The 14,065-nt window shown below is 42.1% G+C and overlaps 1 protein-coding gene across 1 annotated transcript; it reads right to left on the bottom strand.

Moving 5' to 3' along the window:
* Positions 1–3,279: 3,279 nt before the first annotated feature.
* LOC124237416 (growth-regulated protein homolog gamma-like) lies at positions 3,280–5,586 on the bottom strand. The gene is made up of 4 exons (XM_046657021.1): positions 5,274–5,586; positions 5,055–5,178; positions 4,852–4,935; positions 3,280–4,044 (listed from the first exon to the last, which is right to left on the bottom strand). Exons 1-4 carry the CDS (start codon positions 5,371–5,373, stop codon positions 4,029–4,031), a joined length of 324 nt encoding a protein of 107 aa, XP_046512977.1. The 5' UTR covers positions 5,374–5,586; the 3' UTR covers positions 3,280–4,028.
* Positions 5,587–14,065: the final 8,479 nt, after the last annotated feature.

Below are 14,065 nucleotides of genomic sequence, written 5' to 3' on the forward strand. Positions count from 1 at the left end.
ATCAAAACTTCCATTTCCAGCCATGTTGGAGTAAAAGGAAACTGTCCTAACCTCCCGCTGTAAACAACTAGAAAACTCAACAGAATATATGCAACAACTGTTTTTAGGCATTGAACAACAGTCAGCAGAGGACTAGGGCCCCTGAGAAAAGGAAGCAAACATGGTTAGATCCATGACCACCCTGGCTTTTTCCTGGAGCAATTCTGGACCACTGTGCAGGACGGGAGATCCGAAGCAGAGCACAGTGGTCTTGTTGAGTTGAAGACACACAGATTTGAATTCAGGGAAACTGAGGTGACTAGAAGTTACGGAGTAAAGCTGCAGAAAGGAGAGATCCATGCAAGAAAATAAAGCTCCAGAAATCTGCAACGAGTTTCCATTGGGTCTCTTTGATCAATACTAAGTTACACATGATAGGGTGAAACTCCAGAAGATCGGGCTCAGGCTTCCTATGGGACAGGGACATATGTATATATATATATTTTTTTAAGTTAATTTTTATTGAGTTTATGATAGTTTACAATCTTGTGAAATTTCAGTTGTACATTATTGTTTGTCAGTCATGTTGTAGGTGCACCCTTTCACCCTTTGTGCCCACCCCCTCCCTTTCCCCTGGTAGCCACTAATCTGTTCTCTTTGTTCACATGTTTAAATTCCTCATATGAGTGGAGTCATACATAGATTGTCTTTCTCAATCTGGCTTATTTCACTTAACATAATTCCCTTAAGGTCCATCCATGTTGTTGTGAATGGGATGATTTTTTTTAAAAAAATCAGTTACAAATATGCTCAAAGATTTAAAAGAAAATGTGAACACAAAGAAGAGAGAAGTTGAAAAAATATATTTATATACATACATAGTGTAACCTCTAGAACTGTCCAACCAAGGGACTGGAAAACAGAATATTCATCCACTAACTCCTGCCCCTCAATGAGGGTTGCTCTGAGGGCATTAAATTATAGGCCATCCTGCCTGCGAGCTGAGCAAAGTCTCTCTACCATGCTTCCCTCCCCACACCCAAATAGAGAAAGCCGTCAGGAAGAGAATCAGAAGGATAGGGGAGGTTGGGCTGGGAAACTGCCAGCATGTATGGATGTTGCCCATTGCAACTGCAAAACTCACTGGTAAACAGAGGGGATATGGAGTGGGGCATCACTGCTAAAGTCAGGACAAGCCCTTCCCCTTATTATTTGTGTGGGTAGTCAGAGAAAAGAGAAACAGTATCATCTTTGTCCCTATTACACTATTGCAGTTGTGCCACCTCCGCCATACCGCAAATGTCTTTTCCGTTACTTCGGGAAGTTCAGAGAGAACATCTCAGTGGAACTCACAAGGAAGGACTCATAGTGATAGAATAGGGTCAGCCATATTTCCTCCTTTCTGGCTCTAGCTTCTTTGGTGTCATTGTTCAGGAAACCTCAAGTCATTCTTGCCGTTGCTGCTTCCTGCTGATGACCTCTTAAAGTTGTGCTGTGTCACATATTTTTTTCCTACTTCCTTCACCCAATGGCCACCACCTCACACACTCTTGTGTCCCATTTCCTGCCATAACACTCTCAGTGGGAGACTGCTTTGTACTCACAAAGTCTCAGAGCAATTTGGTAAGACAACAACACTACATATCCACTTCATCCAAAACTGACACTGAAACAACGTCCATGAAATTGGTCTGAGGACCAATGGCAGATTTCTGAAGCCATTAATAATCCTTAATCACTGCAACAACTTCAGAAAGTGTTTTCTGTTATTGTCTTTGTTTTACAGAAGGGGAAATGAAGTTGGATGGAGTCAAGAAATTTGCCTGAGACCACACAGTCAACAAGTGATAGAGCTGGAATTTACTCCAAAGTCAATCTGATTCTTTGAAATCTTTGTCTTTAACCACCCTATGAACAGAAATATCTCCTTCCTCCTTTTTATGCTCCGTGTTCCATATTGACAAGAACTAAGTGGCCAGTACAGCAAGCTTAAGACAGTGTTTGAATGTAAGGACCGGTCTTAGGTGTGAGGGCTTTATTGAGCCCTTGGAGTCCTACTTGTAAATATTTTCCAACAACCTCTGATTTGGAGTTAGAAAGTGAATGCTAGCATTTATGAAGCTTCTAGAATGTTTTGCCTTTATTTACTTCTGTACAGTTCACAAATTTTCTTTCATCTCATTTGTAATTAATAACATTGGAATTATGAAGAGTTGACTGTTTTTAACTATTTTAAGAGGGAAAAGAAGCTCACACAGTTATTTCTTGCTACTTAGAGCCTTGCTTACCCAGCTGCTTGGAGCAAGCCAGAACTTGATCTCCAGTATTTAGGCTGCCAGCTCTGCCTTTTTACCTCTGCTGAACTCTTTTACCTAGGGCTCAGGATTCCCTCAACTAGTCCTGAGTCAGAGCCAAGCACACGTCCCACACATCCACAAACCTTCTTCCTTTTCAGGTCTGGATTACACTGGTTTAGCTTACAGGGCTCTTTCTTCCCTTGACGTACCAACTTTGTTTCCGTCTTGGAAACCTGGAGTGCTACTGTCATCCTGGGGCAGCACTGAATACCAAGTTCCTGGATTTTCTCAGTCTAAATAATCTATCAGTTTCCATACAAAATGCACTCAAATCTTAAAACCATTCTATCTGGTAAGTTGGTACCACGGACTGGGATAACATTAAACTCAGTGGTAGTAACTTATAAATGAAGGTTAGAAAATTGAACCCGAATATCCATCACATCACTCCATAGGTCAAGTACTCAGTGATTCACTTTTTCTTCTTCTATTGATAACACAAGTTAAGTTTCAAAGAAAAAACCCACTTTACCACCATTTCACTGCCAGCTTTATTAAATTGTCAATAATTGTTTGAAGAATCATTTAGCAAAAGGAATTAAATAAGAGTCCTTGTTAAGATAGCTGTAAGAATGTAAGCGTTTTTACAATGTATGTAATGTTACAATGAATGTAGCTCAAGAATGTAAACTTGAGTAGTGAGGTAGAATGGAGCTCCTTATAAAAGCCAGCAATATATATCAGTGACTCTCACACTGAGGAGGGAGGGGGCAGCCCACAGTTTGGAAAAGCACAATCCTGGGTGGGTGAGAGCCAAGGGGAATGACAGCTATCACCAGATGAAATTAAGCATAGCTGATAGTTTCATTTATCTGTGTAGCAAATTGAATGCCCAGGAGGGGAAAAAACCGTTGAGAAATGTTGACGTAAATCATCACATTATCCAGTAAAGACGGCCCTCTTTTTTTTTTCCAGAAAACAAAACAAACATTGGTTATTTTGAAATACTTTATTTTCATGTTTATTTTTGCAAAAAACATCAATAAATATTTAAAGCTCTCTGTTCTAAGACATAAAGAAACATTGCATAATTAACATGAAACAAGGCATTATGCCTTACAAGGAAGACATGAAATGTCCAAAGGATATTTAGAACATTGTGGTTCTGAAAGCTTCAACATGAGAAGTGTTGACCACTTCTCACTTCTATACTACTATAAAATCACTTCTCATACTATAAAGTCATTTCAATAAAGAATAACTGACATTCCTTTAAAAAGTTAGAAAAATAGACATACACACATATTCCCCCACCCTGACAATGACCTCACTGTCTAATTGCTTCGACTCCCCAGCCTCTGTCACAGACACTGGTATGTTGTGGGCTCCTCAAAAATATTAGTTTAATGACTGCAGGGCGTTTGCAAACCTTCTACCTTCAAAGTAAATACAAATCAGGATTGTACTAATTTGGGTTTGGCATAAAATAAACAATAAAAATAATGGTACAGTGCACAAATAGATTCAATTACATAATTATTTTATATTTAAAATAATAACATAGAATCTTGGAAAAATCAAGCAACAAATAAATAAATAAATAGTGGAGGATCCCTCCTAAGCGATGTCAAACACATTAAGCCTGATCCAGGCGGCCTCGGGAGCTGATGATCCGTTTCTCTCTTTCTGCTTTGATTCCTGTAAGGGCAGGGCCTACTTCAGCTACAGCCACTGATCAGCTTCTTCCTCTGGTCAGTCGGAGCTGCCCCTGTAATGAGAAAAATGTACTTAGTAACTGCTTAGGAAAGCTGGCTGCATAACATTCTTCTCCTGGCCTGCCCCACCGTGTTCCAGAGTTTTCTGAATTTAAATTTTCCCAGCCTGGCACCACGTGGCTACTCCCTAAACTGTAGCAGAGGCCTCTAGGCTCTTGTATGCTCTTATTTAAGATGCTTTTCTTTAGGATGCTTTTATTTAGAAAAACTGAATTATTGGCTACAAACAGCCAGAACCTGTGACTCTTTGTCTGTCTGTCACACTGCACCTCACTTCAGCCTCACAGTAACTCACAGCAACCCCATGCAGCTTCCCTGTTCGACTGGGCTTAGATAAACCAAATAATCGTCCTTGAACCACATGGCTAATAAGTGGTGAACCCAGGTTTGTACTCAGCGCAGCGTCACTGCAAAGTCCCTATTCTTCACCGCTAAGCTTTAGGGGCTAAGTTGCAGAAAATCAAAGGTTCTCCTTTTCAGGTGTGAAGCCCAGAAGGCACTGAGGAAAAAAAAAAAAAAAATGCCTGTTTTCTAACAGGGGAAAAGCTTTTTAGCATAACTGACCAACCCCAATGAGTATTTTAATGAAAGCAGCTTTACCCACACTTATTTGAATGGGGATAGAGTCAAGGGTGGGGATGGAGGGTACTAGAAATGCCCTTCTGGCACCAGAGCAGATTAATGATCTTAGTGGCAAATTAAATTGAGAAATAATTATTTTTCCCTCCTCAGCTAAACCCTGGGTTTCTCTGATACAGTTTTCAGGAGTCAGATGCCAGTGACCAATGGCTCTTACTCACTTGTTTAGCATCTTTTCGATCATTTTCTTAACCATGGGGGCTTCAGGGTTGAGACAAACTTCCTGTCCATTCTTGAGAGTGGCTCTGCAGAAAGAGGGGAAAATCCAAGTGAGGCAGGAGGTCGGGCTGGGGGTCGGGTTGGGGGCATCGGGACGGTGCAGGTCACAAGGACGGTAGCAGCGGCGGCGCGTGGTGGCACTTACATGACTTCGGTTTGGGCGCAGTGGGAGCCCGCCGGCGTCACCTTCACGCTCTGGATGTTCTTGAAGTGAATCCCCTGCACGGTCTGCAAGCACTGGCAGCGCAGTTCACTGACCACGGGGGCCCCTGCAGGGAGAACGGACTCGGTTAGCATGACTGTCCCCCGGTGGGCCCACCCGATCCCTGTCCCGCCCTTGGAACCCCAGGGCGCCGGGTCTCACCTGCCGCGCGCCGGGTGGCGGCGACCAGGAGAAGGAGCAGCAGCGCGGCCCGGAGGAGCCGGGGAGCGCAGGAGGCGGTGGCGGTGGCGGCGCGGGCCATGGGGCTCAGCTCAGTCGGTCGGGGCGGCGGGGCCTGGAGCGAGAGAGCTGGCGGGATTGCTGGCGGAGCGAGCTCTGTGGCTCCCCGACCTCGGCGCACCCCTTTTATCCACGATGGGGCTGCAGCGCTCACAGCCCCGGGCCAGGGAAATTCCCGGACCTCCAGGTCTCCCCCGGGTGCGGAAAGAAGCGCGGCCCCGCCCTAGGATGAGGCGGGGTGCTGGGACCCGCCGGTGCCACCCTACCGCGTGTCACCTCCTGCGTGACTGTAACTGCGCCTACTCGGGACTCTTCACTTCCCTCCCTAAGTGAGTGAGCGAGGCGAGTGAGTCGCAGCCACCCTGGAGCTCCGCCTGCGAGGGGGGACCGTGGGCGCCAAGTGACCCCTAGTCCCGGAGTGGGCAGAGGGGAAAGAACTGAGGGCGGGTCCTTCTGTGAGACTCCCGAAAGGCAGCGACAGCTTTAGAGGGACAGAATCATGTCGCTTTAGTTATCAGACCTGGGAGAATTAAGGAGGGGCGAAGGGTTAAATTTTGCTGTTACCTATCCTCTATCTACATATAGTCTCTGTCTCTCTAAAGATTTTGGATTTGCATGCTTTACGTGTCTGAAGTGAATGCTCTCTGTCAAAAATACAGCTGTCATCTCGGATTCCAGAGAAGAATGTTTGACACGTTCCTCTTGTTGCATATTCTCAAATCACACTTCGAAGATCTTGGTTATGTTTTCCATGTGGTGGAAACTGGAATCAGTGTCAAAAGCTGAATCCAGTGTTAATTTCAGTGAAATTAAGGGCGGTAATGTGACCTCTTCTTTTGTAACCTGCTGAATTTCCTTCTTCCCTGAAATGTTGGAACTTCTAAAATTCTCAGGACATCTCCTTTTCCATGCATGAGGAGATCAGACTTGATCTATGAAATTTGGGACTGGAGATCACTTTAAAGCTGTGGAGAGGCAGGTTGGTCAGGCTCACAGGGTTCACCTTTTTCGGTCTATCCCTGGACAAAATAGCACATGGACGCTAGAATGGGTACCTGCTGTGTAGCAGCCTTACTCCGGACGTGGGGATGAAATATGAAATGCTGAGTCACATGTAAAACCCCATTACATTTACTACCAGGCCCTTCCGTGTCGGTTCCCCCTTTCTCTAGAAGCAAACATTGATGTCTCTGTTTTCTGACCAGGAATTTCAGTCTTTTTACCTGATGCCTTTACTATGTTTTCTCCAGAAGTTTTGTAGATCTTTGATTGACTCAACATTAGGTATAGAAGGTTTAAGTGTGTTAATAAACAAAATTCAACCGAGAAAATCTGAAGATCTAACTGGCTTTGTTAAACAATTCATGAATCAAGCAACATCCCAACTAGGAATTAGGAGGGTGCTCTGAGCAGTTGTACAAAAGGGAAGGGTTTTTATGGGAAGAAGGATGGGGCGAGGGAGCTGTTATCGGAAGAAAAAAAGGATTCTTTTTAGGTCAGCCCATCTCCTCTTGGGAGAAGGGAACTAAACAGCAGGGGTCTTTGTCATGAAGATTGCCTCTTCTTCTTCTGTGGGGGTGGGGAGGGGATGGAGAGGGCCCACCCGATAGATTACCTTACTGATGCTTGACCATAAAATTCCAGACTGGTCTATTAAGATTACATTTCTAGGAGAGGCTGAAACTGCTGTTCGATGAGATATTAAATCTAGGTTTGGTATCATTGGGCTGTAGCATGAGTGACATCATTTGGGGCCAGTGGTTTTCTTTTTAACAAGTGTAGGTCTTCAGATTGGATTCAGACCTCTTGGAGATGTGAAATACGATGGGAGGGGGAAGGAGAAAGAAATGGCCTCTAGCCAAGGGATGAGTGTCTAGGGACAGGGCACTAGGCAGCCCAGCTCAGTGGATCAGAGCCTGCCCGCCATAGCCAGCCATTGCGGTGCAACAAAGTGCCTGGATTTAGTTGCCACCCATCACCTGTGAAGGGAAAGAGAGAGAATCCCCCCCCACACACACCCCTTTTTCTAAGGTTCTTATGGCTGGTCAAATAAATAAAAAGGCAGGTTAGCAGGAGAGAATCAAACAGAGTTTAATAAAATGTACATGTGGGAGAAACCCAGGAAAACTGAGCAACTGGCCAGAATGGCCAAAGCTGCCACCTTAAATACCATCATCAGCTAAACACAAAGGAGGATGCAAGGGGTAGTGGTTTGGGACTTCAAGGGGGAGGAAGGCCATTTACATGGAGATGGAAATGCAAACGTTTGTTAAACAAGTTTTGCTGGGTCAAAAATGGTGCCTTGCTATCACACCTATTTTTATATTATACTATAGTTATTTTATGTTATTAGCTCCTTCCTGTAACAGGCTTTCTGTGTTCAATTCTTTTAGGCAGTTTGGGGGAAGGTTAAGTGTTCTTCCTGAGTCTTCTAAGCCCTTATTGTCTTCAGCTCGAAATAATCCACATACCAGAGTGGCACATTTTAGGGCAGCCTGCCTTGAACCCCATCATCTGCAAGTTGTTAAATATTTCTTTACCTACCCCAACATAGTGTTAAAAAACAAAATGATTCCACCCAGTAAATTTGAAGATCTAATTGGCTTTGTTAAATGATTCATGAATCGAGCAGCAGCAGCCCACTTAGCATCTTGAAGGGTGCTCTGAGGAGTTGTACGAAATGGAAAGTTTTTATAGGCAGAAGAATGGTGGGGCAAGGAAGCTATTAGTAAAAAGAAAGAAAAGATTGTTTCAGACCAGGACATCTTCTTTTGAGGAGGATGGAATGGCAGGGGTCTTCATCATACAGATAACCTCACTGTGTCAATCAGGAGATTTCAGATTGACTGTTTAAAGATCACATTCCTGGAATAGGTTGAAACCATAATTAATCCTTGGTTTGCTTGTGGTGGGGGGCCAATGACTCCATTTTAGGTCTGTTATTTCTTTTGTAATGGTAGTTATGAGAAATGAATCAATGTTTGTGAGAGCCAGCACCAATTAAGTGACTTATAAATGTTTGTAAAATAAATAAAATGGAAATAGCTTTCTCCAACATCGCCTAAACAGAAGATCATTTTAGAATTCTTCTATAAAGAAAAATAAATTATAATGAAAATGTTAACTCTCCAATTTTTCTTTCCACATCTAATATTTTCTGTACCAGGCTTTCTGAAAGGAAGGCACATCTGTACTCTACTGGGAGATGCACTTATGAGATTTCTTGATCTGAGATTTTTTATATGAGATTTTTTTTTTCACTGCTGACATCTATCACTGATTTATTTTATAGTCCTACTTTCCATCATTTCATCTATAAAAAGGAAATTTGAGGGGCTGGTCTGGTGGTGTAGTAGTTCATGCGCTCCACTTTCGTGGCCTGGGGTTCTCAGGTTCAGATCCCCAGATGACCTAGCACTGCTCGTCAAGCCATGCTGTGGTGGCATCCCACATAAAACAGAGGACAATTGGCACAGATGTTAGCTTAGTGAGAATCTTCCTCAAGTGAAAAGAGGAAGATTGGCAACAGATGTTAGCTCAAGGTCAATCTTCCTCACAAAAAAAAAAAAAAAAAAAGGAAATTTAAATTAAAGACTCTACATCTTATTTACTGGAAAAGATTTATAAAATGAATGACTGTCTTTAAAAATACTATAGTGTTTATCAGTATAATCCTGAGAGAAAAATCAGGAAAATTAAAGGGAGATTAAAATTTGTATTAAGCAGTAGGAAATAAGAAATAATCTAAAAGTTGTAAAGTATGGGACTAGCTCATGAATAATTGAGAATTTGTATGGTTACTCCTCTTGTTATCAATAATTTTCTGGGATTTGATGGGAAACTGGCCCAGAAATACAAAAGTTATTCATTAAAACTTGAAAGGTGTATTGTTTTGTTTTCTAATTGTAAATGTAATGCAGGCTCACTTTGTAAAATTTATAAAAGCCAGAAAAACTTGAAGAGATTATTTTTTTCTCTAAACTCTCTTAACTTTTGTCTGTGGAACAAACTTTAACAGGTCAGTGAAAATTTGATTTTTTCTTCAACAAACATAGTAGCTGACAAATTATAAGAGCTTACAGGATTCTGAGTCAATATGGAACAGACCGCTTCCTTTACTTAGTTGCCACACACTGTGGGCAGGTTACTAAACCTCTACACTCACCCCAAGGCACGGCACATCTATTTTGTGCTCCTCTAAGAGTTTTACAAATTTTGACTCACTCAATCCTCCAACAAACCGTGAAGGAGATATTGTTATCCTTATGGAATGTTAAGGTTACAAAGAAGAAACTAAGGTGCAGAGAAGTTAAGCAACTTTCCTCAGGTCACAAAATATTGAGCCTGGGACCCAAACCCAGAGAGAATGACTTTTCACCATTATGCTACGACAGAATGCTCTGTGGTATCTGGTTAATAATTTCTGGAGAGGAATGATGTTTTAAACATCTGTTTGTTATTCCCCTGGTTGAATGGTTCAAACTTACTTATTCTAAAATGCAAATACAGCAAAATGGTCACACATCTCCATGGTTTTGTTTCACTAATGACCTAACTTTCTCCTGCGGCATTGATATAGTTTATGTTTTTTTAGTGTCCAATTCTGAAAAACAGGTAACTTTACTATGGAGAAATCTGGCAAACATCTGCTTTACCAAATGGTGAAGGTTAATATCATCAGCGTGATGTCAGTTTGATATCAGGTACCCCCTGATATGGTGTGATGAGAAGGGTACTTCACCTCTTTGGTATTCTTGCAAAAGATCACAACCTCAGTCTAACGATGAGAAAAAAATTCTTCAAACCTAAATTGAGAAATGTTAAATAGCCTACTAGGACTCTTCAGACCTGTCAAGGTCGTGAAAAATAAGGAAAGACTAAGAAATGGTCACAGTCCAGAGGAAAGCGTGGAGACATGACAGCTAACTACAATGTGGTACCCTGGATTGGATCCTGGAACAGAAAGAGGACAGTAATTGGAAAACTGGTGAAATCCAAGTAAAGTCTAGAGTTTCGTTAATAGTAACGTACCAGTGTTGGTTACTTAGCTTTGGCAAATGTACCAGGGTAACGTAAATTGTTCCTAATGGGGGAGACTGGGTGAAGGGTACATGGAAACTGTACTATCTTTGCAACTTTTGTAAATTTATAATTATTTCAAAATAAAAAATTTATTTCTAAAAAAGTTTCAGTTTCTAAATCAATTTAGAATACCACCAAATGAAATCAGTGGACATGAGTGCTTTACTCAATAGCTTCTAGAAAGGGAACTGAATTTTTGTTGAGTCCATATTTGCTCAAACATGAATATCCAAAATATCTGCGGTCCCAGTTTGGCCACTTCATTGTGTTTCATGGGCTTACATAGTTTGTCTTCACCATTAATCATGCTGTCCAAATCTCTCCTCTATTTCTTGTAACTGAAGAAAAACAGAAAGTATTGGCTGTAATGGTCTCCAGACCCAACCCAGAACTGACATAAATGAGAATACTCAGGAAGAGTAGAATTTCAATTCATCTATAGAAGTTGCCAAAAAAGTGAAGCAAACGAAGCTTGTCATGAAGCAGACAATATTTATAGAGTGTGTAGAATTTGATTCCTGGGAATGACAGTCAAAATCACTTGTTTTTAGAAATGAAGTGAAAAGGAAAGTTTTCTTTTTGGTGGTTGTTCTTTTCTCCTTAATATGCCATTTGAATCCATGAGATCTCCATGAACTAAAATGCAGAAATATTTATAAGGACAAAAGTCCTGTAGTTAATGGTTTATTGTTAATACAATAAACAAATTCTTTGTCTGTTTGAACAAGTGTTTCTCCAAGTCAGTTACTTTTGCAAGAGTGGAACGCCAGGTTTTGAGGCACAATCTTTAAATCCATGCAAGCAACAACTCTTAAACAAATGGAAGAACCTTTAAAGTGAAAGCTTTGGTGGCTAATTCCATTTGCCCTGTGTTATTACGAATCTTTCAGAAATGACAGTAAAATTCAGGATGCTTACACCTTTCAGGCCCCCTGTTTTACCCCAGTCATTGCTGTAGCCAGCAGCTGCATGCAAGTGTAAATTTACAGCTCCCCACCTGGGCTGCACCAGGGTCTTTCACTTTATGCAAAGCATCTCCATCACTGCAGTGGAAAATCTCTTGCCCAATAGGGAACAGGAGGAAATCGATAAATGTTTCCCTGTCTTTCATGTTTTAGGCAAATATTCTACATGACTTCTTAGAGGGTCTCCAGCAGGATTGAATCCCAGTTACCCACACCCTATTTCCCTCTTCCCAGTTCTCCAGTCCTATGCATTAGGAACATTTCCCTAAATAAATCTGCCTGCATGACAGGTGATGACTCAGGCTCTGCTTTTTGTGGGGGCAGCTTGGCTAAGACACTGCTCCTTCCTGAGAACTAACCATGCTGATTGGCAAGCAGGAATGAGCAGGGTAGCTCTGCTCCACCCCGAGCTTGCCTAAAGAATTTACTCCCTCACGACTGCCATCTCTATTTCCCCACAGTGACGTCTTCTAATGTGAGACTCTGGCTCTGAGGGGAGAAGAGTGAAGATATCTGAAAATGATATTAAATTCCTGGGTCAGTTGACCCCTACAGGCCAAGGTCATGAGTGTGTACTGGGATCAGAGTCAGCCTCCCCACTCAGTCCCCCCCGAGACTGCATGTCTGGCTTCCCTTTTTCTTCCCAGGGTAACACACCCAAGATTTACCTGCTCTCAGTCCATAGCATTCAGGTGGGATGATCCATTTCTCGATTCCTTTCCTATCGGGGCCCACCCCCAACCCTACTGATTGATTCAGAGATGGGAGAGTGACTTAAGCCTGGCCAAATGAGAAACAGTCCTAGAGACTTTGTTCAAACAACTGAAAAAGAAGTTCTTAATTCTTGCTGGGGTTGCAAAACTGGTGAAATGGGGGCATAGAGGTCAGCCAATGCTTGAGGAAAGCCTGCCTGAGGATGAAGCTGGCCCAGAGGAAAGCACAGAAAATGGGACAAATTACTAAGGACCTTGTTTGGGCACCTGTGTCCTCCAGTTGGCTCTGAATTATTCATGGGCTTTTCAGCTATGTAAGGCAACAGATTTCCTTTTTTTTTTTTAAGACCATTTAAATCAGATGCCTATCTTTTCCCAGTGAAATAGTCTTGCTTAACACCATCCATCTTCCACGCTTCTGCTATGGATAACTTTCCAGCACAAGTTACTCTATTTACTCTACTTAATCTCTCTATCCATTCATCCCTTCCACATCTATCTACCATTTATAAACTAGGAACTAAATTATTAGGTTACGAAGAGGGAAAAGACAGACTCTGCCACTACTGAACTCATGGTCTACCTGAGTAGGACAGAAAGATATGGAGTTGTCTAGAGGTCCATGATACTCAGCAAGGTACAGAGCTTTATAGGCATTCAGAGTAAGGAGTGAGGGGGCATCTGACTCCTCTTCTCAGAAGGGTGGGAGCTGTCATAAAACTTTCTGGAGGAGTGTGCTACCTAATGTCAATGGGTACGGGACCCATTCCAGAAAAAGAGGACCAAATGAGCAAAGGCATGGAAGCTGGAAGCAGTGTGGTATGACCTGAGAACAAAAATAAGTAGTTTATTTGTTTTAACATGGAGTTTAACGCTGAGGCAGCGAGACAGAGAGATAGACCTGGAGGAAAAGCATAGCCCAGTCACCAGAGGTTCCTGCTTATCACTCAGGAGCCATTTCAAATATCACCTCCATCAGAAAGTCCCTAACTCCATCCAAGAGCTTATCTTGGCTCTTGGACACAGAGCACCTTATGGGGGACCATTGATTTACATACTCCTATGCTAGATTAGCTACCCTTCAAAGAAGATATCATATCTCATTTCTTTTTGCATCCACCATCTTCAATATTTCTGGTTCGTACTAAGCATTCAGCAAATGTTTGCTGAAATAATGCATGAATAAATGGTTTCAGGCCACTGTTTCATGTAACCAAGTGTACTGAGGTTAGGATATCAGGAAATTGTCCTTGAGGGATTGCAACAGCCTAAATTTCCTTAGTTTCTTTTGCCTATTTTGACTACTCAGCATCTGAGTAAAACTCCCCAGGGGATATAGGTGAACCTAGATGAGCCAGAGTTTGAATTAAGTATAAGAGCTGGGGAAAAGTGTCCTACCTGGTGCAGCCAGAGAAATGAATCTGAACTAAAATCCTCAGAAAGTTCTGAGGCTAAGGTCTGCCAACAAGTCCAAAGAACACAAGGGGGGCCTGCAAATACATTCAAAACCAGAGAGCCTGCCTGCCAAGGTCTAGAACAGAGCGGGAGCAATGTCAGGAATAAAGCAAGAGAGGTCTTGATTGACTGCCGCAAATGGAGCTGGAATATGTTTGGCCTTTGTGGACCATCTGCTTCATGATAGAGGGGAGGGTTCAGCTAATTAAAGGTACAAAGTCTGAGCAGGAAGTGAATGGAAAGTAGCTATTCATCCCTTACGTTTTTTCTTTCATTTATGTGCACCAGGCAAAGTGATAGGTGTTGTAGGAGATGTAAATTTGGATAAAGTCCAACCTCTAATATAAAAGTCTTCGTTTAGCCTGTCTACTTTCTTCTATAATGTTAGATCATTTATTTTTCTGTTCCTGGCTTGATAATCTGATGATATGACCAGTCTACAAATACTTAAAATCTCAGTTAACACTGAGAACCATTCTATATATCAGCTGTTAGCAGG

Source organism: Equus quagga, chromosome 3 (assembly GCF_021613505.1).
Source record: "Equus quagga isolate Etosha38 chromosome 3, UCLA_HA_Equagga_1.0, whole genome shotgun sequence".
Classification (NCBI taxonomy): Eukaryota; Metazoa; Chordata; class Mammalia; order Perissodactyla; family Equidae; genus Equus; species Equus quagga.